Raw genomic sequence first — 25184 nt, forward strand, 5'->3', positions numbered from 1 at the left:
AATATATTTAAAAGTATGAAATAATAATGTCCGTAAAAAAGAAAAGAAAAAAAAAATTCCAATAGAAAATGTAACAACTAACAATGCCAAAGTTAGGATTTTCTTCCAACATAAACTCATCAATTCAGTATTAATAATTATTATGATACATAACAGAAATATTAAATTAACTCTTTTACTTTCGAGATAATTAAAAACACTAACTTTATTTTAATTAACCCTGATGCAAAAAGTACGAAAAAATCACTTTTACTTATACTAATATTACTTTCTTCTTCTACAACACACGCACACACATTTTAAAATCATTAAATTTATTCGTAAATAAATACTATAACTTATAATCATGTAATTCCTTTTTTCAAATATATTAAATTAAGAAATCAATAATATTTATAATTTGTGCAAATAATAAAATTTTCCTCATTCAGAATCCTTTCAATGTAAATGAAACACTTATTGTTAAACTAAAATTTTAATGAAAACATTTTCCCATACTTTTACAACGTTACGATTTATTCCATTTATAATGAAAGTGGCGGGCAATTTGTACGGTTCACATAAATTTATTCAACCTAGATAATTATTAAAATTTATTATCGAGATAACTGAAGCCCCTAAAAATTCTTAAAATTAACGAATAACAGCAGTTTAACCGTTGGTGCTGGCGCACTAAATTTACCATTATTTAATTTAAATTTCTTATTCAAACTTTCATGTAATATTAAAAATTAATCTCTACTTTTCACTCGTATGAAAACTATTTAAATTTTTAGATGACTTCATAAATTGTATTTATGAAAAATATTCTATAGCCAATTTTTTAGCCGCAATTAAAATAATATATATATTCTCACTCCAACAAAGCAAATTAATACATAATTAACAGTTCAATATAATTCAATCAAATGAACCCAAATAAAATAAATGATATTATTACAATCATAGTACTAATTAGCTATAACTCAATTATTTATTTCTACGAAAATTACCCCGTAACTGTATATTAGAAATCAAATTCAATTATTCAATTAGATAATTTCATATCTCTCGAACCGAAATCAAAATAAAAATTAAATTCAACTCTATTATAAATTAATCCCACATTAGTAATCAACATAAAATTCATCTTAAATAAGTCTAAACTCTAATATATAATATTATATTTTTTAAATAATAGATACGTATACAATAAAATTTGTATTATTTTACTTCGTGATAGTCAGAGATAACCACAGCTTGCAACCGGGTTGAAATTTTGCGCAGCTAGGTTTTTGATGACCGGTGGGCCGTATTGCTATGCAACAAATCGTTGCTACTTGTATTGTCATCGTTATCATTTGCAAGTGTTCAATTAAAATGGAAAGATTGAACGGCTTACTGCAGGTTATGATTCGAAATGGTTGCAACGGCACAGTGACTCTGGCTCACATTATTTAATTAATAATATCAATTTATTTAGATCGAACGGTATAGTACTCATTTGAAAAACCTGTAAGGACAATTTTGACCATCTTGAATCGGCTACGCTCTTTGCAGAAGATTGAAGAGAAAACGTTTGTTGCAAACAAATGCAGAATACGTATTGAAATAATATCTGCAGTGGGCCCTCACCGTGGGAGGGAATGAATTGTCGGACGCGGAAATTGTAACCTTCCCATCTGCGTGCCGTACGCGGCCGAGTTCCAGATCCTCGGCCTTCTAATTTCTTTCTTTAGGGACACACGAAGGCAATCAGCTTTCTTTGCGACAATAATCCTAAAATTTCCTTTCTACCCCATCTGTTCGTCAAACAATACGAACATCCGTCCATACAACCGGGAAAGCATTTGTACGTGATCCCAAAAAAAGGAAGGGATATCTCGATGTCAGTGTTTTCGATGATACAGAAATTTACGTGAAATATAAATGACGTATAAATGACACTAATCAGCTACTTCGACCCGTCGATTTTGTTTTGCAACTTCATTCTAATGATTGAATATGGACTACAGCATATGTCAATATCATAAAAATCCGAGAAATGGAAGTACAAAAGCGAGAAAGCGAAAAAATGTATTTCCAGCAGTAATGAGAACTTTTGCTCTTACCATTTAAATTATATCAAAACATATTACCGAAATCATAGTAACGAAACAAAATGCTCACTTACCTCTCCTTCATAATTTTTCTTTTGCTGTATCTTGGTGTGGTCAAGGTCAGTTTTTTCGATGCATCCCCCTTCATACGTCTAAACAATTGGGAAGAAACCACATCCTCCCAATTCATTGAATTCACAACCTTTGGCATCGTTTCGCTACACTTTTGAAATTGTTAAATTTATCTGTTTCTATTGTTTACAATGAAATGTAGTAGAATAATGCCAAATAGAGTAGAATATAAAAGTAGAATCAAAAAGAATAGAATTGAATAAAATAAAATAGAATGAAGTAGAATGAAATAGAATGAAATAGAAAAAATCTAAAATTATAAGAAATAAACATCGCGCGCTTTGCACTCCTAGACCGTATCACTTGGAGAACAAATCACGACTGAACGCGACGTAAAAACGCAGAGAACAACTGAATGCGAGTCACGTTACGATACTACTAATACATGTAGCTTTATCGCCTACGAAAGTGTAAACAAATCATTTTCGAACTGCAAACAGCGGTAGCGGGAAATTCGAAATAGGGAAAGCAACCGTTGTGTGGGATCATGATTTGGACCAGGGTATGCTTGCGATGCTACCATTGGACATTGCCATTGGCAGACAACCAATGATATTTTTTGAACCATTGGCAGACAACCAATGATACTATTTCAACCATTGGCAGACAACCAATGATATTATTTGAACCATTGGCAGACAACCAATGATACTATTTGAACCATTGGCAGACAACCAATCATACTATTAGAACCATTGGCGCATCATGTAGTCCCATTTTGAAAATCCCCCCACCACAAACACGGCTCCGAGACCGACACTGGGCCTAACTTCGAGCTGCGAAGGGTCGCAGTTTCATTCAACGCTGAACTCTTGGAGGAGTAAGAAACCACGAAGAAATTGCAAGTAAGTACATACTAATATATAAACTATGTATGTGGCACTAGAATTTCAAAGTTTTGAAACGTTTGCGTACCACGAGCCACTTTCGCGCTCTTCAGATTTTGGGTTGAGAAAAGCCAGGGCATATACATGTAGTATATTTTTCGTTAAATATAAGTTAAAATATTAGTTATGTAATCGAAGGAGCGCGATCGCGCTCTTTGGCGTTTTTCGATCCTGTTTTTTTAGAACCATCTGGTATGCAAACGATTCAATTGATTTTATTTCGAATTTATAACGCGATAAAATTTAGTATTGTGGAAATTTGTTCTAGTAATCGTGTAGCAATTTATTTTAATAATATTATTTTTTTTGCAGAAATATGGAACGAGAAGTCGAACAAAAAATGCAGGAAATGCAGCTAGAAGAAGAAAACGCATCCGCCGGATCAGCAGCGGCGAACACCGCCGCAGCATCAACGGCGACCTCAGCAGCGGCGAACACCGCCGCAGCATCAACGGCGACCTCAGCAGCGACGGACACCTCCGCCGCGAACGAGCCGCTGGACTCAATACTAGCGCGGCAGCGATTTCTCGCTGCCGCGTACGAGTCCGGGAGGGCTGTAAGTATATGCAATATAAGTGTGCACAACAGAATGTATATTTATAATATATATATTTCTAATTCTGCTGTTATGTTACAGTCCCAGTGGAGGAACATATTGGGCCAATTGGCCAGAGGGGTAGCCAGGCGTAACCTGGCAAACCTGGTGGCGGCCAATGTAAGTAAATGAAAAATACTTTTATATATAATATAATATAGTAATATGTATAGTAACAAATTATAATAATAATATATACTTATACGTTGCAGAGAGAGCTCAAAAAACTGTTCAAAACAACTATTTATGGCCCTCAAAAAAGGGGCAAAGAACGGAAAGGAAAAGGAGGAAGAGGAGGAAGAGGAGGACGAGGAGGGGGAGGAGGGGGGAGTTGTAAATACGTTTTGAATTTTTATTAATTAATAAAAGGATCGTTTTTATTATTTCTGTTGTTCATTTTATTTACGAATTGCTCCATCACCATCAGTTTTTTAAATAAACGAACTACATTTAAATTATTTGTTTACTTCGCATTATCTACATATCACATCCTATCCCACTAGCACTGTCCGACAAAATCAAACTTTTTTTCTGATTTCCTATAATTATTCATCCTTACGTTTTTATTATTCTTAGTTTATTATAGTATAATGAATCATTCTATAAAAATTATAAATACATGTCTTATTAAATTATTATTATTATAAAAAAATCTATTATTATTTTAATATATATTATTATATATTAAAATTCCTACATCACCTACCCGATTACTCGACGAGCGTTCTGGCTGCAACTGCCGCGCCGCTCACGACTGCCCCGCACGCCACCTGCCCCTGGTCTAGTAACCTAGCGCGCGGCAGAATATCTTCGTGACAACTGTTCGTTTCAAGCAAGATGGACGTGCCTATATTCGAGTAAGCAGTTCGAGAGTTGGATATATCGATCCAGAAAAGTCTAAGCTGGGGGGCTTCGGATGTAGAAAGGACCATTTTTTTATTATTGTTCAGATATTTACAGTATTCGACGAGCGTTCTTGCTGCAACTGCCGCGCCGCTCACGACTGCCCCGCACGCCAATAACCTACTTCCCCCACGGACGAGAGCAAGTTGCTCAAGTATTGATACTTTGGTTGACGCAGCGATTTCGAATACACGGACACGTTTGCGAATCGCAGCCAATTCGGACTCTCCAACAGACTAATCATAACGTTCGTTTTACCACATCCTCACGGGCCGCTTATCACGCACCGTATACTACTCGGTAGCAATGATCCGTGTTTCCGAATTATCACATCGTGATCGTCGAACGTGCGGCAGGTCGGAACCCGGACATTCAAGGACTGTCGTACGAAACTGTAGATATCAGTCTCCCCGCATTCCAATGATAGAGCGCATCTCCATGTAAACTGACGTACGTACATTTTTTCTTTTTTCATAATCAACAGAAAAATAAAACAAACCTTGACATAACAGCTCCATATACCATTTACAGACTGGTAAAAACAGCTCTGTATACCGTTACACACTGGTAACAACAGCTCTGTATACCGTTACAGACTGGTAAAAACAGCTCTGATAAGATTAGGTATGGGTTTGAAGAAGAAGAAGAAGAAGAAGGTGGAAGACCGACGAACGGTCAAAGGAAAAAGAAAGAAGGTAGAAACAGTATCGAATGAATTCTACCTATCATCAAACGAGGCGGTTTTCTACCGCTGTTATTACCCGCTTTGGGAGCTTCGGAAGCGTTGACAGATGGCGCTGCGCTGGGGTGATCAAAACAATAAACGATGCGAATGCTGCGAAGAAACAATTGGAGGAAGCGCGACGACACAATCGCGCTATGGAGGCTCGCGGAGTGTATCTCGCGCCGTACAAACGTGGAAAAGGAATGAAGAAGAAAAAAAACGTCAAAAGAAAGGAAAAAGATAACTCGACGACGGACGTTGAATTGAAAATCGCCTGTAAAAGATTATCGCATTTTCGCGGAGTTTTCATGCGCGATGAATTGCCGAAACAAATATGGGTAAACGAACGAGGAATAGTGAATCTGGATAGCGGTCATGGTTCAGGAACGCACTGGCTGGCGTATATAAAGCATGATTCGCGTGTCAGTTACTTCGATAGTTTTGGAGATCTTCGACCACCGATCGAATTGATTCATTATTTCCGTCCATCACGTACAATCACAAGATTTATCAAAGATACAACGAAAGCGTGTGCGGACAATTGTGTGTGAAATTTCTGCGAGGAACTCTAATATAGTCCGTCGCAAGAATGTCAGACACGTTCACGTTATCGGGAAGAAGTAGCGTGTTATCGTCCAAGTACTTCCCGCCTATAGATCTCAACAATGCCGATTACGAACTGGGCCTGCTCGATTTGCAAACTTATTACACGATACCAAACATCAGTTCAAATATCGGTATTGGGATTAAGGCTTGGATTATTTCTCAAATAAATATGATATTAATTCTTTTTCTTAAAAAGCTTTATTTTTACTTTTATTTGAGAGAAGGTATATGTACGAATTGACTGAGCGACCAAAACTTTGTATACGCGGTATTGAGATCACTAACGGTCAGAGCACGATGTGTTCTTACAACACCGGCGATGGTATATGGCGATATCTTTGATGTACAGTTTACATCACCGTCGGTGCGCGCTGACGGAACCGGCGGAAACGTAATCTGATATTTTCGAATCTCAGTCCTAAGTAAACTATAGATTAATTTTTGTCCGAGGCTAAAGTTTTTTTTCAATACGCCCCCTCAAAAATTAAACAAAAGAAAAATACAAGTTTAACATGCAACCAATAAAAATATGTATATTTATCAACTAAATATGTTCTCTCTTTTGGGAAATACAATATGGTCTTTGGCGGCGGTTCGTGTGTCGTGGAAATGGTAAGGAGTGGGGAGACGTTCCGTCCGGGGCCCGCTAGAGGACTCATCGGTAAGGCTATCCTAGCGGGCCCTTGCCTTAGACGTAAGGGTAGGACGAAGTCTCGGTGTATATATAGGGATCGGAACGGATCGGCTACTAGCGGGAAGAGGAGCCCTCTGCTGGCGGGTCTGGAGGTAGCCGCCACAGGTCCAACATTTGTTGCTAAGGGTCAGGGGAAACCCAGAAAAACCTGACCAGACCATTTACTTCTTATAATAATTGAAAAATGAGAAAAAAATTCTATTATTGTACGCCTATTCCAATTTTCATTTGGATGAACTTCTGTCCTGGAAGGCTTGGTTAGCATATCTGCCAATTGATGACCTGTTGGAATATATTTTAATATTACCACTTTATTCTCTACCTGCTCTCTGGTAAAGTGATATTTAATATCGATATGTTTTGATCTTTTGTAACTAGAGTTGGGTTGTTTGCAATACTAATACCACCATTATTGTCTTCATAGATTACAATGGATTCTGATATATTTACTTTGATACTGTTGCTAAAGATTTTAACCATAATGCTTCTTTAACTGCTTCAAATAAAGCCATGTATTCAGCCTCAGTCGAAGAGGCCGCGACTGATGATTGCTTTTTCGTATTCCAACTAATTGTATATTTTTCGAGCAATTTAAATATATAACCTGTTGTGCTTTTTCTATCGTACATATCGTTTCCATCCCAATCTGAATCAGCATACCCTGCTGTCTATCAAGATGTTATCATGTGTACCTCTTGTGTACGTTAGTTTGATATCTGTCGTGCCTTTCAAATATCTTAAAACTCTTTTAAGACAAATCCATAATTCCTTATTTCTTTTATTTGTGTATCTGCTCAAAATGCTCACAGCTACACATAGATCAGGTCACGTACAGATCATAATATTGTTACGTGCCGAGGGCCAGGCAGTTTGGGTGGCCGGAGGTTGCATGCAATTGGAATCTTTTTGGATGAGGTGCGTAGACCAGCCGATGTTTATTTCGACACGGGTGGCTACCTTTTAGGTTAGGATGAGGTGCGTAGACCAGCCAATGTTTATTTCGACACGGGTGGCTATCTTCAAAGGGGTTTGGATAAGGTGGTTGGAGGAATTGGTGTTAGGGTGCCTCGTAACTTTGTTAAAAAGAAATAAGGATATACCTCGAGCAGCTGAGGTATACCTTGGTGGGTTCTTACCTATTACTGGTTCGAAGCAGGAGATGGTAATAATTGAAGTGGAAACCAAAAAACTGGTAGAAACTAATTTATTGCGCGCTGGGTTTAACAAGTGTGAGTGTGTGTTTGTGGACTCTAAACGCGCTCTCAGTTTTTCGCACTGAGCCGGCGGGGGCTTTCGATTCTAGGCTGTTACCTCTGAGATTTGGTTGAAAGAGAATTTAACTCGATCTTGCTAATGTTTCCGTCTCAACGAATGTCACGAAACTAGCCCGCTTCCCGGTCGCGTTAGAGCCCTTTATATACTAAAATTTTATGGGAAAAATGGTAGTGGCGGTGTTGCTACGTGGTCCGGTTCCAGAACGTTCGTCGTCGTACCCCCTCGGAGGCACTCGACTCACGATATACAAATCCACCCCCGACTGGCTGCCGCCAGCCTGGCGTATGCCTTCAGGAAGGAATATAAAAAATACGTGGGAAGATTCCTCGTATGTTACAATATACATCAAACAATCAATAACATTTCGACAAGGTGCCTCATATTGTTCGTCTGAATTCAGGGCTTCATAATTAAGCTTACTTTCAAGTGGAGTATTTATGGGTTTACAATTATCCATATTAAATTTCTTCAATACTTTTCTAATATAAGTACTTTGGTCTAGAGTTATATTTTCTCCAGTCCTTTCAATTCTAATGAAACTGTTCATTACCTGTTCATTAAGTAGTCTTTGAAATTATTCATCGTTACGATATTAGCTGTCGCAACTACCAAATGATCGACATACAAAACTACATAGATATTTTTAGAAATATCTCCTTTATCTAAAATATAAGTACAACGGTCAACTGGGGAATTCTGAAAATCTTTTTAAGAGCCTTTTCGAATTCTTCAAACCAGCATCTTGCTGCTTGTTTTAATCCATACAAAGCTTTATTTAATTTACAAACTTGATTCTGTTTGTTTTCAATTCCCTCAGGTACTCTCATATAAATTTCCTCCTTTAATATACCGTTTAAAAATGCGGTTTCTACATCCATATGATGGATTAATAAATTAAATTGATTAGCATAAGCAATTATAAATCTGAAACTTGAAATCCTTGCAATCGGAGCAAAGGTTTCATTATAATCTACTAAATACTTTTGGCTAAACGCTTTTGCAACCAGCCGAGCTTTATATCTTAATGGGTTTACAAATTCATCATCTTTTATCGTAAATACCCATTTATAATTTATTATATTTTTATTGCTAGGACTTGGTACTAATGTCCAAGTTTTATTCACCATAAGAGAATTAATTTCTTCTCTAATAGCTTGTTCCCATTGTTCCCTATCATTTCTGTTATTTGTTTCCTGATATGATGCAGGAGTTTCACAAACTTCCGATTGTGCACACATCACATAATCAATCGGCATGTCCTCTTCATCATATGAAATGTGCGGTTTCCTTTTAATCCTATCACTCCTTCTTGGTTCTGATAACATTCTTTTACTGCTATTTGTACTATCTGTATTTGTACTATTCTGAGAAGAAGACCTATCTACTGTTATTTCAATATTATCATTATGGAATTTTTCATTGATTCTGTTTGGATTTATACTCTCTAGTTTATCTGTTTTTCCATCAACAGACTTACTAGGATCACCCACTGATTTTGACTTTACGTCAGAAACATCAGTTTTATTTCCGATATTTTCCGAACTTAAACTATCTGGTTTGCCATTATCAGATTTCTTTAATTCCTTTATTGAGTTTGACATTACGTCAGAAATTTCAATTTTATTTTGAGATTTTTCACAACTAATCTCTTTAACATTTGCTACCGGCCTTGACTTTAGGAAATTAACTTCGTCAAATATTGTATCTCTGACAACGAAATACTTTTCCTTTTCACGTCCCACACTCTATACCCGTTTGTTTCATAGCCTGCTAGTATTCCTTTCCATGACTTTTCGTTACAATTGGTTTTACTAGTTTTATCATGCACATATACTGTAGAATCAAATATTCTTAAATATTTTATTTGTGGAAGGAGTGATTGGACCGCACACGTCCGAATGTACTATAAACAAAGGTCTTTTTACATGATCTTTATCTTTTTCCTTTTTAAACGGCAATCGTGCTTGTTTTCCATTAACGCAAGCTTCGCATAAGTTATTATTAGGTATTATTTTATTTACCAATTCGACATCGCTAATCATTCCTTTATTTCTTAACTCTAAGAATTTACTTTTTTCAATATGTCCCAAGCGTTCATGCCATAGTTCAAAATTACCTTTGATAATACTGTACATTTGGACTGAGTTTACTTGTTCATGCTTTATTTTAAAATCTATTGTAACAAGATTGTTCGAGGACTTACCCCTGATGATCACCTTACCGGATTTAAAAATCTGTACACCTTGTTTATCAAATACAATCGTATTACCCAAACTTTGCATCTTTGATACAGAGAGCAAGTTATATGGTACTTCCGGCGAATATAGGACGTCCTTCAATTCTCCTGCGACTCCTGTGTCACTGAGTACGTCTAGTGTGTCCCTTTTTGTTGCCATGATGTATTCTCCAGATTTTGTCACTGATATCCTGATCGGTGTCTTCAGCTCCTCGTTTTGCTAAGTCCTCCCTATTGATAATATGGTCGGACGCTCCTGAATCCAATAAAAATGACATAACCCGTTCTCTTCTATCTTCAGTGCATTCCACATATCCTGCCATGAATGCAAATCCATCTGTATTTGCAGCATTTGTATTTTGCTGCACACACTGCACTGTTTGTAATGTTCTCCTGTTTTCGCCATTTTTATAGTCCATGGTTCTCTTGTGGTAGTAACAATCCTTCTTTATATGTCCTTTTCTTCCACACTGGTAACATTTTGTCACATGTGTTGCTTTTGTCTTCATGTTCGTAGACGTTTTATTTTGTATTTAAAAATTTCCATGTTTTTTTGTTTTTATAGGAAAGTCTTGATTAGTGAATCTCCTTTTATTATTATTTTGTTTAATTGCCTGGAGAATCTTTATACTTGAATCGGCATTCTCATTTAACAATTTCACCTCATGATCCAATAGCCTGGTTTTTACGAATGCAATACTTAAGTTGTCTTCAGCTAAAGTTTCAATAGCTGTTATCATTCCATCATAAGATGATGGAAGTGTTAATAACAAATGAGAAATTACATCTATCTCTTCTAATTTTCCTCCAGCTGCTTTCAATTCAGTGATTAGGCCATCAAATGTCGTGAAGTGTCTCATCAATGGGGTATCACTTTGCAATTTTATACTCAGTAATTTCTTTTGCAGAGCCAGTTGCGTGGTACACACGAGGTGTCATGCACATCAGAAAATTAAAACGGCTGCCACGGTTAAACTTCATATTATTTCGGGTCCGAAAAATTAGTAAATATTCTTCAGACGTTCTAAAGTAAAGGTGAACAGCGTTTTTCTTAAAAATATCACTGTTATGTAGTAAAAAAATCCGGTAAGTTCTCGCCTTGTGACTTGTTCAATACTTCGAACGCGGCTCGAGTCCGTCCCGACCTTCTGTTAAAGCCTCGTGCTGCGGACTCTCTCGCGGACCCTCTCCCTCGCACCGTCACCTCTCATTGGCCAGTGTTTTTCGTTAATAACTCGTAAACAAAGCCCCAGATTGCATTTTCGCAAAGGAAAAAGTTACTTCAAATGACCTCAGCTACCCTTCATTTTTGGCAGTTAAAATAATCGTCGAACACCCTGTATAGCGGTATCTTTGATATACAGTTTACATCACCGTCGGTGCGTGTTGACGGAACCGGCGGAAACGTAATCTGATATTTTCGAATCTCAGTCCTAAGTAAACTATAAATTAATTTTTGTCCGAGGCTAAAGTTTCTTTTTCGACAATCGGAGACAATAAATTCTATTTCGGCGACGAGGGTGAGGAGATAAACATCCCGGACGGCTCGTACGAACTGGGGGCGATCAACGCTTACTTGAGGCGTGAGATAAACGCGCGGTATCCTTCTCCAGCCAAAGATAACAACGATGTAGAATATCCGCTGATTCTACGAGCGATCAACAATACTATGAAAAGCGAAATTAAAAGCGCATATAAGATAGATTTTACGAAACCCGACACCGTGGGTCCAATCCTAGGATTTTCTAGGAATCGCATTCTATCACCGAACACGTGGCATGTATCGCACACTTCCGTGAATATCATTAACACGAATATTATTCGAATAGAATGCAACGTAACCACCGGTTCGTACGATAACGGGAAACTGATTCACACGATACACGAATTCACGCCTAACATGTCGCCGGAGTATAAAATATCGGAAACACCGGCACGAGTCATTTACCTCCTGATCGTTACACGATCAATGGAAGATTTAACGATTCGCATCGTGGACCAGTCTGCACGTTTGATTGATTTTCGAAACGAAGAAATCACGGTTCGGCTGCACGTTCGTCGAATCGTCTCATAACCTTGACATAGCCGTTATGTTAATTCATAATAATAATAATAGGATATCGAATACGTCGAACATAAAAAACGGCGCGCCATTTCGACAATAAGGAGAAGAAGAAGACGAGGAAACTAACCGAAACGTGGAATATTTGCGATCTTTGGGATTCATCGTTACCAAGTAATCGAACTCGCTTCACCGCCATGTCCGACGACATTCTGAACATCTCTGAGGCACCAATCTTCGACAATCGAATAACTACGATCGACAATACGTACGCCAACACAACGTTTGGAAACAGTGATGAGATAAGAATACCCATTCAACATCAAGACTTGTACACTCTTCCGTGTAAAAGCTTCCTATACGTGGAGGGAAGACTCAGCCTACCAGGAGGATCGACCAACGACACGGTGGCTCTAGAGAACAATGCGGTAGCGTTTATGTTCGACGAGATACGTTATGAACTGAACGGAGTGGAAATCGATCGGTCCAGAAATCCCGGTACAACGACGATCTTGAAGAATTACATCAGTCTGAACATTACGAAGAGCAACGCGCTTGTGATGTAAATTTTCACACTTAGATATATAAAAAACTTTATTTCATTCAAGCGGGTTACGCCTGAATGTACAATACAATAAATGAACACAATACAAATTTTAATAGTAACGACGGACAGCAGTTGATGTGTATGGGTCAAAACCCTGATTCCAACTCAATGGTCTGTCTTTGATGTGCGGTGATTTTATACAGGCTCTTATCTCGCTCCACGTGGAGCAGGCTCTTATCTCGCTCCACGTGGAGCAGGCTCTTATCTCGCTCCACGTGGAGCAGGCTCTTATCTCGCTCCACGTGGATCGTAGTCGGCTGGACCTTAACCGGATGTTGTTATGATGGTGTAACGGGGCGTGTAGGCTGTCACACGCTGTCCAACGCGGGCTGGATATACAGAAACGATGATCAACGGAGGGATACTCTCACCGTAACGCTTACGAATTTGCTACATTTCAACTTTTGCGTGCATATGAACACATTGCTAGACTTCTGCGAAGATTACAAACGCGTTGTAATAAATGCTCGGCACGGATTGATTTTGATTCGCGCGCGCAACGACGCTAACGCTTTACGAAGCTGGTCCGACAATGCGAAACCTGTCCTGGATTTGTATCAAATTCAATGGAGAATGTCGCACGTCGCTTTGGATGAAATACACAAGTTGTCGATGCTGCGTATTCTTGAGAGCGAAAGAACGATCAGCATGAGTTTCCGTTCGTGGTAACTGTACAAGTATCCGATGCTGCAAACAACCACGAAGCACACGTGGGCGATAAAAACAGCTCCGCAAATGAAAAAACCGCGGTACGTGACAATCGCGTTACAAACCGAAAGGAAAAACGATTTAAAGATAAACCCTACCCAATTCGATTCGTGCTTATTATCCAATATTCGACTTTTTCTGAACTCGGAATTGTATCCCTATTTTCGATTGATGCATATGCTTTTTCACAGCAAATTTACAAATTAAAAAATATTTTAAACTTTGTATTACATTTTTTTTATTCATCGTTGACGCCACCACCCTCGTTGTCGTCGTCATCGTTGATGGACAAAACGGATATTGCGCGCTAAACATATACATAACGTTGTTCGAGGATTGTACGGACAATTCCTGGACCAAAAGCGATGCTCCAACATGGGTTTGTCCCCGGCTTCCCACCAATAGAGTCCTATGCCGCACGCGAAGCATTCCACGAAATCATCCTCCCTCAGATAATAAAATCCAGCGATCGCGAGCTCCTCCGGCTTAATAAACGGGATCGGCCAATTTTCAAAGCTGCTAAGCCTGTCCTCTTCGCACCGATAATCCATACGTTCCTACGTTCTCTCTCTCTCTCTCTCTCTCTCTCTCTCTCTCTCTCTACAAAAAGGCGCCATAGAAATAAAAAATAATTCTAACTAAAAAAAAAGAAAAAAAAATGTGTTACCTTTCGATTTCATTAGCCACATCTAAAATACACGAACTTCGCTCAAACAACAATGATATTGAATCTTTTCTTTCGAAGTTCGCGTCCAGCAATGAAGCCTGCATGGTACGTGGTATTCTTGATACATCGGTTCCGCGATCATTGAATTGAATTTCGGACAGCCGAGATATTCCAAATTGAAACTGCCAACTCCTATTTTATTTAATATATCCTTTACAATATGCCCCCCTTTGTACGCGACGACGGGATCTTTGTAGTCTCGAACGAAATTTTTTATAATAATGCCAATGTCCTCTTGTTGATAATTCTTTTTCCCCTGGAAATTTTTAAATGAAATCCCGTGCACGAAATTCGAGACATGCCATGCAGACTTTTGATCGCTTCTGGATAAATCCATGTAGCGAACGTACAATTCGAATTCAAATAATTCATATTCAGCGGTATGAGCATTTACGATGGCTAATTCTTTACAATTAAATTTGTTGGCTACGAAGAAACCGTCCATATCGACAATAAAATCTATTGCGGGCATCTTAAACGTAAACTTACTTTTTGCAAAATATATGTCTATAGCAACACGCACCTTTCCACTGTACGACAACGATTTAATTTGCTCCGCGTTATGCTTCATCTATTTATTAACAGGCACGCACGCGCACTTCACTCTCCACAACGTCGTAAAAATGCAAGCGCAGCCTCTATAATCTACCCCTCTCTCTTTCGCTCTCACACTCCAAAACATTTCCAATAATGTAAAAATGCAAGCGCGATAAAAAACGCCACATGATTAAATTCAATAAGACAAGAAGACCGCTTAGAAATCGTCTCCAGACTCGTTACAAATGCGACGCATTCGTCGTGCGCGACGGTAACCGTTGCGACGCATCTATCCTCCATCTCTCTCTCACTCCTAAAAACCGCGCTTCGTTCATAGCGGACCAAGCGGAAGAGAGAGAGAGAGAGAGAGAGAGAAACCGTATCGATGCGTCTATCCCCCTTTCTCACTCCACTAACCGCGCAACATATATTATTTTTCTAACATTGACGTAGGCTTTAGATTCTGCAATCTCGGTCTTGCAACCTGCTCTTCTGTCCAACCTTTTGTCCTAACACAAATCATCATATTTGGAAATCTTTTTGATTAATTTCTTAAGCTTATTATGCAAAAACTTCATTGTTACAGCAATCAGGTTCGTTTCGTTCTTCTCTTTGAGCATTTGGTAGACTTTCAGATCCGAATCTACTTCAAAGAGATTAAAAAGAATTTCAAAGAAATTTCTCAGTACTCTTTCTCCCTCGCCGTTGGAATAATCTTTATCGTCTCCTTTAGTATGTAGTTCTGCTTCAGATAATATTTGTCTCTGGCAAGCTCCTCTAATCATCGAAAGAGAGAGAGAGAGAGAGAGAGAGAGAGAGAGAGAGCAACGGAGGCAGAATAATACAAATAGTTAAAACCTTTCTAAATCTTGATCTAGAAACAGTTCTCACGGTAGTTGTTTTGATTTAAACAAAAGTAACCATATTCTTAATTTAATGATAAAATATATGAAAGTATATACTAATTAAAGTGATATTATCCGACATAAAATAATGCCTTTAATTATAATCTTTAATCATTTTTGCTGCTGGTTAATATAGTAGATTTGATATGTTTGGATTAAATGGATTACCAGATCTATCATCTGATGCTGCTGCTCTAAAATGGTTTGTTATTAAAGAAACGATTTTCATTTTTAGTTAGATAAAAAATGTAAAGGATAAACAGAAACAAGAGAAGCTTAATCAACCTTTGGAAACATTAAGAAAGAAATTGCCTGAAGACTTTAGATAGGAGCTGCTGCGGGTAAAGTAGATTGTTTTCTTTTTCTTTTTTTCTTTTTTTCTTTTTGTTTTGAGGATCTGATTACAGGTAGTAGAGGATTCAGTATAAAGTCTTTACGGGAAAGTTGCAAGCAATATGCGCAACAAGTTAATCAGTCGAAGAAAGGCTCATGTTTGGGTAATGCTGTAAAAGAAGGATATGAAAACTTTGTGAATATATTCCACACATTGAATTTACTGCAGAAGACATTGGAAATATGCGTTCCGGTCCAGAAGTAAGAAATCTAAAGTTGAAAAATGTTCTATGCGGAAGTCCTGAAATTGAAGGAAAAATGGTGGACAAAGATAGTAAGGTACCAAAAAGTGGGCACATTGATATAAATGATACTAGCAATGAGGATTCGGAATTTCTTAATGATTTACAAGATGGATCTAGACGGGATGGATTGAGTAATGCTTATCAACGTATTCCTCATCAATTGATTGGACTTATGTATCAATTAGACTTGTCGATTCTTTGCTTACTAAGGAAGTCCATATATAAACATAAATATCCTTCATTATCGTTAGCGTTTGAAAAGTCTGATATTGATAAGTTTAGTAACATTGTTCTTTGCTACGAGAAGAAGTCTATCCATCTAGAAATTGAAAATGTAGACAAATATTATACAGATAATAATATTAGTTATGCCAGATTATTTACTAAAGAAAATCGAAGTTTCTCCATGAATAATTACCTTAATAGTTTTGTTAAACATCTAATCTCTAAGACAGATGATTTATCAAATGATATAGAATACCTTGTTATCTATACTAATTCAAGCTTGAATCTTGCGAAAGGAAACAGATTAAAAAGGGGACGATTTAAAAACTTTTATCCGTTTAAATTTGATAGCATGGAAGAACGTGATATCATATTAAGAGACTTTTTCTTTACAAATGATAATCTACAAGGGCGTGGTTTTTATCAATTTGCGCGAGATAAAATAATAAGAGATGAACTTTTAAAGCGATTAGAATTTTCGTCCGCTATGCAGACAGTAATAAAAGATAGGAAATATTCCCGGAAAGAAATAAAAGAAGCATTTTTGGATAAATTAGTATTTGCAGTTAATCAACCTAATAGAGAAGAATTGAACAGCATTATCAAAAGTGAAATGGGAAAAAATAGTAAAGTTCACGACGGTTATGTAGCATTACAAATAATTGTGTTACGTGATTTAATAGCTTCAGAAAAAGATGGAAAACTTGGAAGTTATATATCTGAAATTACATATGGATCCAATTTATTAATGTCCTTCTTACACAATATGTTCTTGCGTAAAAACATGTTTCTCATCAATTTTGAGGAAAGAAACTATGGCATATCTGTTGACGTCACTATCAATTATAAAGATAGCATTACTTGTATAAAGCCTCACAATGCAAATAATAGTATTGGTTATTATCAGTTATTTCCTTCTAAACGGCAGGAGAAAAAGAATACATTTTCTGTGAATAAGTGCTTCGCTCTTTTCATTGAAAAATTAGAAAAGGATGAAAATATAAAATATTTTGTCATCTATACTAATGCAGACCTAAATCTTACAGAAGAAAAGAAATTCAAATATGAACGATCTAAAAATTTCTATCCTTTACAATTTAATAACATAAATATTAAAAAAAAAGGATATAAGATTTTTAACGATTGTTTTTGTATAAATGAGAATGGTCTTTATCAATTTTCGCAAAAAGAAATGACAAGGCTTTTAAATTTGTTAAAGCTGCCACCTTTTTGGCAGAAAGAAAAAGAAGAAGGAAGACTTTCTGGCGAGGGTGAAAAAGAAATAAAAGAGAAATTTTTAGATAGACTAATATTTGCAGTTAATCAGTGTGACAAGGAAGCATTGAACAGTGTTATTAGAAATGGGATAGATGAGGGTAATGTTCCATATAATTGCGAAGAATTACATGAAATAGCGTTACGTTGGTTAGAATCTCATGAATTTGGCCCTATTACTAAGGGAATAATGGAAAATTTGTTGGGAGATATAAAATATAATAGGTCTAGTTATCAGGAAATTGTAGAAAATATTGATGAAGAAATCAAATTTGCCAGAAGTGTAGTTGGCAGAGAAGGAATATCTGCATTTTATCAATTTTTAAGTTTCTTAATTAAGGGAGAAGGGAAAATATGTCTGGAGGTACTAAAGAAGGAAAGAATAAATTTAGCTACTATGTCGAGTATTTTGCATGTGACAGGAGCTAACGCTGCAAAAGCCTTTAAAGACCTATATGACCTATGGTTTGATGAAGAAGGAAGTAAAACACAATATCTAAAAACTCTAGACAAAGAAGAGATAAATCAAAGTAATATTTCCAGTATTTTGAGTGGAGCAGGAGCTAACGCTGCAAAAGCCTTTAAAGACCTATATGACCTTTTGTTCGATGAAGAAGGAAGTAAAACACAATATCTAGAAACTTTAGAGAGAGAGGAGATAAATCTAAGTAATATTTCTAGTATTTTAAGTGGAGCAGGAGCTAACGCTGCAAAAGCCTTTAAAGACTTACATATCCTTTGGTTTGATGAAGAAGGAAGTAAAACACAATGTTTAAAAACTCTGGAGAAAGAAGGAATAAATCTAACTAATATTTCCAGTATTTTGAATGTAGCAGGAGCTAATGCTGCAAAAGCTTTTAAAGGCTTATATGATCTTTGGTTTAATGAATGATTTTCCGCGTATTTGATATTCGCGGTTCCCTATGACTTTTCCAGATGCTAGGGATAATAAGCTGAGTTTCGTTTTTCTTAACTTGGAATATATTTGAACATTCAACTTCACATCGATATTGAGTATAATTTTTAGAGTGTAGACTATTCCGTGTTCGGGTTGATGGTAGAATGAATGTTGTGTGTTGTGTCTTCTCGGAGGTAAGTTCGGTGTGGGTGTGTTCTAAGTTTGGGACAGTCGGATTTGTGGATTATTCATTTTTTGCGAGGAGTGAGGGAAACGGTCGCCCTGACTGATTGGAGTACAAAATTAGAAAGGTGACCGCCCCAAACTAAGGGTCACCCGCAGGTAGTGTTCGTGCCCTCGGGTGACGCCCGCGAAGTAATCCGAGTGTCCCAAGGATAAGCCGTAGCAAACAATGATCCGGAAAATGCCTCTTCTCGGTGGAACATGCATGTCGTAAAAAACGGCTAGAATTGACATCTGGTGACCAACTGTGGGTCATAAAAGAAAATACTTGAATAAAAGACGGAAATGGCTTTCAACGAAATTGTTTACTACGGGTGTTCTGGCATTTCGATTGCTTCGTCCAAAATACGTTATTTCCTAGGGCCTTCGGTCCCTGGGTTATCCACATCTGGCGATTTTCCTCTACCCAGGGATGGACGTAAATGGTCAGTAATGTTTGACTCGAGGACAACATTTTTCCTTGCTTGATTTATAAGGGTTCCGTCATACAACGGAACATTCTCCCCCCGTTGAGAGGGTACTGATCAAGATCAAGTTGACAGATATGTGTGATGGTGAGTGGTTGTTTATGTTTGTATGTGTGAATTTACTTGGCTAATATTAAGATATGTATGATTGGGAACTTAAAATACTACATTACAATGTTGGCGACGCTTGGTATGGAATAGGAGTGTTGCCTTAAGACCTACAAGATTAACAATAGTGAAACCTTTTTCCTATTCACATATTTCATGTCCTCTCATGGTTAAATTGTTCTTTCGTGGTTGCTCCTCCGATTGACACAATAACGGCACTAGTTTTTTCACGCTCCGGTCGAACACGTTCGAGGCTGTCCTGACAGTAACTACGCGAACAATGCCGTCGGAGCCTGGGTGAGTTTTAATGATTCGTCCGAGAGGCCATTGCATTGAGGGTACGTTGTCTTCTCTGAGCAGAACGATTGCACCTTCGATGATGGGATGTTGACCCCTGGTCCATTTATTGCGATTTGCCAATTCGTTCAGATACTCACGATGCCAGCGCTTCCAGAAATGTTGTTTCAATTGTTGAACACGCTGCCATGCTGATAATCGATTTGCAGTGGTTCCTTGTAGATCGCGATCGCGCAAGCTCGTGAGTGCATCACCGATGAGGAAATGACCTGGAGTGAGTGCGAGGAGGTCGGAGGGATCTGAAGAGAGTGGAGTGAGGGGTCGAGAGTTGAGGATAGCTTCGACATCTATAATCAGTGTATTAAGCCCTTCAAATGTGAGTAACTCGGAACCTACGACGCGTTTTAGATGATATTTAAAAGATTTGACCGCAGCTTCCCATAAGCCTCCAAAATGTGGAGCCTGTGGAGGAATAAAATGCCAATTGATGGCTCGTTCAATGAGGAAGGTGTTGATTTTTTTGAGATGGTCGTCAGATCGTAAGAGTTCTCGGAGTTCTCGTAGCTCATTATTGGCTCCCTTGAAATTTGTACCGTTGTCTGAATATAAGTTCACACAAAATCCCCTTCTTGCGATGAATCGACGTAATGCTGCAATGAATGCTTCGCTGGTTAGGTCACTGACTAGTTCAAGATGAATCGCTTTTATTGCGAGACAAACAAAGACTGCCACATAAACCTTGACTCGACCGCGGTTGCGATGTTGTTTTTCTTTGATAAAAAAAGGTCCGCAGTAGTCGATTCCTACGTTTGTGAATGGACGCGATTCTGTCACTCGTGCTATTGGTAGATTACCCATAATATATTCCACGGATGGAGGACTTGCTCGCCGGCAACGTACACATCCATGAATGGTTCTCCATACCAGACTTCTACCGTCTATTGGCCAGTATGTTCGTCTTAGTGAATATAACGTGGTTTGTGCTCCCGCATGTAGAAGATTCTTGTGTTCATTCATAATGATGCAGGTGGTGATATGTGATTTTGGAAGGAGAATTGGATGTTTTTGCGAGTAGGTCAGAGTTGAGTTTTTGAGACGTCCTCCCACTCTCAGAAGTCCGTCTTGATCGAGAAATGGATTCAATTTGGCCAGTTTTCCGTGTAGATAGGGATCCGATTGACGACGAAGCGCCAGTATTTCTGTTTTGAAATACATTTCTTGGAGCATTCTGAGGATGGTAACCCTTGATTGGGATAGTTCAGAGACAGTCAGGCTTCCCTTAGTGATTCGACCCGGCCTCCATCGCCGACAGAGTGCTATGACTCGCACCAATTTTGTCCATGACGAATACCGTTCGAGGATTTTCGCGTCTTTGGTGACAGGAATTGTTGCCATGCAAATTGCGATTTTTCGCTCCGGATCGTTAGTGTGTGGAACTGATTCCCAAGTAGGCCAGTGCGAGTGCTCTTGTTGGAGCCAAGATGGTCCGTTCTGCCAAACGGATGATTGTAAAAAGTCTTTAATTGTTTGACCCCGCGACAACAAATCTGCAGGGTTGTCTGTAGAACTGACGTGGCGCCAATCTGTGATGGTTGTAGTAGATTGAATTTCAGACACTCTGTTGGCGACGAAGGTTTTTAAGGTGTGTGGTGAGGATCTCAACCAGTGTAAAACTATCGTGGAATCTGTCCAATATACTGTGCGTTCGATCTGCAGGCCTAGTGCCTTCTTCACGGTGGTCATGAGCGATGCTAGCAACACCGACCCACATAATTCAAGTCGCGGAATGGATTTGCTCTTTAAAGGTGCGACTCTGGATTTTGCGACTAGAAGTTCCACGATTGTCTCCCCGTGATTGTTCTGAGATCGAATATACACGCAGGCCCCATAGGCCCTTTCGCTAGCATCGCAGAACCCATGTAGTTCAATGTTGGATGCAGATTGAATGACGGTTTTTCGTCGGAATCTTGCCTGGTTGAGCAGAGGTAATTGAGAGTAATATTGACTCCATTTATTGTGTATTGCCATGGGTAAGGATTCGTCCCAATCGATTCTTAAAGTCCAGAGTTTTGCCGTAATGATGACTGGTCCTAATAGGCCTAGAGGGTCGTAAATTTTTGCAATTTCTGAACTAATAAAGCGTTTGGTGGCGCGGGGTGTGTGGAGAATGGGTCTAACAGTGTAGGTGATGGAGTCATCTGCCGAATTCCAGACTATCCCTAAAGTTTTGACTATTGATGATTCGCCTAAATGTAATTGTTGATTTATGTTTTCGTCGGGTAGATCTTCGAGTAAACGTTTGTCGTTGGATGCCCATTGCCTGATGTGCAACCCTGCTGTGTTGAGTAGTGATGTTAGTTCCTTGCGCAATGAGATTGCTTCTTGGATCGTGGGGGTTCCAGTTATCAGATCGTCTACATTGAAATCTTGTTTTAAAACTTTGGACGCCTGGGGAAACCGGTGATGTTCATCGTCCGCTAATTGGGTTAAGCATCGTATGGCCAAATAGGGCGCTGCTGATAGTCCGAACGTGACGGTGTTCAGTTGGAAGGTCTTAATGCTGTCGTTATGGTCTCGCCAGAGTACTTGTTGAAATTTCCTATCTTCTGGACGTATTAAAAATTGTCGGTACATCTTTTCGATGTCACCAGTGACAACGTATTGATATGTGCGGAATCTCAGGAGAATATACAATAAGTCATCTTGGATTTTGGGGCCAGTATGTAATACGTCGTTGAGTGATAGACCCGTGCTTGAGGCAGCTGATCCGTCGAAAACGATGCGGAGCTTGGTGGTTTGGCTGGACATCTTGAGTACCCCGTGGTGTGCAAGGTAATAGCCTTCGTTGGTATCAGGGATCTCGGACATATGGCCAAGATCCAAATATTCCTTAAAAATAGCTTCGTACTGATGATTTAACTCCGGATCTCGTTTTAACTTTCTTTCTAAGGATAGAAATCGTTTATAGGCTGCTGACTTCGATTCTCCGAGTTTTGGTTTGTCGTTGTTGAATGGAAGTGATACGACGTATCTTCCTTCCGCGTTTCGTGTGATCGTGTTTTTGAAATATTCCTCACATGCTGTTTCTGCTTCTGAGAAATGAGGTATTTGTGGACCGTCTTCAATTTCCCAAAAACGTGTGAGATCGAACTGGAGTGATGTGTGTGTGTGGCATGAAGCACTTCTTATTGGTTTGAATGTGGGTGCGCTCCCCCCGATTACCCAACCCAACATTGTTTTCTGAAGATATAGGTCTGGGTCATCGGGTTGTGAAAGATTGATCTGACCTACACTTAAAATGGATAATGCCGTGCCGGCCCCTAACAGCATGTCGATTGGTGCCGGGCGGTGGAACGTAGGATCTGCGAGTTCGATGTTTCTTGGGATGTTTAGGGTAGCGCGATCAATTGTATCGCCTGGAATTGCGGTTGCAATGTTGGGCACGACTAAAAAGGTGAGAGTTCGCTGATAGTTCTTGATTCTGGAACGGATGGTGGCCTTGACGATGTGTTTCGCCACAGTAGTGAGAGTATCGAGCGCGCCGACCGGAATAGAACAATGTTTTAGAGGTAAGGAGAGTTTCTTTGCAAGATCTTGTGTCATGAAGTTTGTGGTCGAGCAGGTGTCGATTAAAGCCCGGCATGTCACTGGTTTATGTGTCCTACTGATAGCGTGGATGATTGCCGTAACCAAAAGGTCGTTTGATTGGGAGTCTACAATAAAAATGTTGTGAGTGTCCCTGTCCCTTGAGATCCCACGAGGAAATAGTCACCGATTGCACAAAGGTTGGTCTGGCTCAGTGATTTCTTCTTGTGGAGCTGTAGTTGATATGGCTGTGTGTGTGGTCGTAGTTGCGGAAGTGGAGGGTTTCTGATTCACCGTATGGTTTGGTTGATGTATAAGAGTGTGGTGACGTTGGTTGCAAATTCGGCATGTGAAAATCGAGCGGCATATGTTAGTGGTGTGGCCAGGTCGTAAACAATTGTGGCACAATGAATTTTTTGTAGCATTTTCTAATCGCGTAGTGGGGGAAGCTGAATTGAAGACTTCACAATCCCGAACCATGTGTGACCCGTTGCAGATTGGACATTGCGCAGCTTTGGCGGTGAAAAATGTCTGCGTCTTCGAGTAGTTTGCGTGGATACTTTTAGGAGATGTATTTACTGAGGGGTGAGGAGCTCTGGAGATTAGATTGGTTCCGTTGACAACTATTGAACAGTTTGCTCGTTTTCGTAGGAATTTGATGAGGTGCGTGTATGATGGCATTTGCTTGTCTGGTAACGTGAGTTCCCATTGCAAAATTGTATCTGAATTGAGTTTTGATAGGATTGTTGATATAAGAAGTGTGTTCCAAGTTGCTACGGGTTCCCCGAGATTGTTTAGTGCGCGTAGATGTTGATTCAAGGTGTCTAGTAAATCGTCGATTGCTTCGGGTGTGTCTTTTGCGAGCTTCGGAATCTCTCGAATCGCATCACAATGTCGTAAAAGGGTTTTGCGTGGACAGTCGAATTTTTCTTTCAATATTTCAATCGCGGCAGGATAGTTCACATCGGTCGTTGTTAACGATTTGATGCATGCGGCGGCTTTCCCGGTGAGGGTTGATCTTAGGTATTGCAATTTTTGCACTGAGGTGAGGTTTTCGTTGCGGTCGATCGTCGATGAAAACAGGTCGTAGAAGGATGACCAATTTTCAATGGTTCCGTCGAACGTCGGTAATCGCATCTCCGGTAATTTTACGGCTATGGGGGCTGATATGATAGATGCTGGTGACTCAGTAAGGTTGTTGCGCGTGGTGTTCAGTGACTCGTCGTGTTGAAGAATTCGTTTTGCACGAGCTACAACTGCGTAATAATCGCATTGGATCTCTGATCGTCGCGTTTCTTCCGATGAATCTAGCGTTTCTATATCAAATTGTATATCATCGAACCGATTCCATGATTTAACAAGTCCATTGAGATGTTCTGTGATTAATAGTTTATCGCAGTGATCTGGATCTTGTGAATTGTCCAGAACTCTAGTAAGTGTTGTAATTTGACCGATAATATTACCACGTTTGCGGCGTAACGTGCTGATTTGGATGTCTGCGGAAGCCATTGTAGGAAAACGGGACGCGATATGGGAATCGATGATGCTATGAATGAGCCTACCTTTGTGATGCGAAGAATTGAATGATTGGATTTCGCTGACGTTCCTGTTTCCTTGTAGCTCTGAAGGCGGATGTGTATTAGGATTTCAGAGTTGCTAGCGTGGATCGGCCTGATACTGGTGGTGTTATGATCCTATGAATGATCGTCTGTTGGTTGTGTTGTCGATGTCTGTTGAATTCACAAACACTAAATCCGGCTCGAAGGACCAAT

At 39.0% G+C, this 25184-nt stretch overlaps 1 protein-coding gene across 1 annotated transcript; it reads right to left on the reverse strand.

The window, feature by feature from the left end:
* Window positions 1–19671: 19671 nt before the first annotated feature.
* Window positions 19672–24921, reverse strand: LOC143260025 (uncharacterized). The gene is made up of 2 exons (XM_076524557.1): window positions 23600–24921; window positions 19672–23488 (listed from the first exon to the last, which is right to left on the reverse strand). Exons 1-2 carry the CDS (start codon window positions 24919–24921, stop codon window positions 19672–19674), a joined length of 5139 nt encoding a protein of 1712 aa, XP_076380672.1.
* Between the last annotated feature and the right edge of the window lie 263 nt (window positions 24922–25184).

Source organism: Megalopta genalis, chromosome 9, assembly GCF_051020955.1.
Source record: "Megalopta genalis isolate 19385.01 chromosome 9, iyMegGena1_principal, whole genome shotgun sequence".
Taxonomy (NCBI): domain Eukaryota; kingdom Metazoa; phylum Arthropoda; class Insecta; order Hymenoptera; family Halictidae; genus Megalopta; species Megalopta genalis.

Excerpts from the sequence above, each read along its gene's own strand:
- LOC143260025 (XM_076524557.1), bottom strand. The coding sequence starts at position 24,921 with ATGGCTTCCGCAGACATCCAAATCAGCACGTTACGCCGCAAACGTGGT. Across the intron at positions 23,489-23,599 it reads GACCAACCTTTGTGCAATCG|GACACATAAACCAGTGACAT; the intron begins GTGACTATTTCC and ends CGCTATCAGTAG.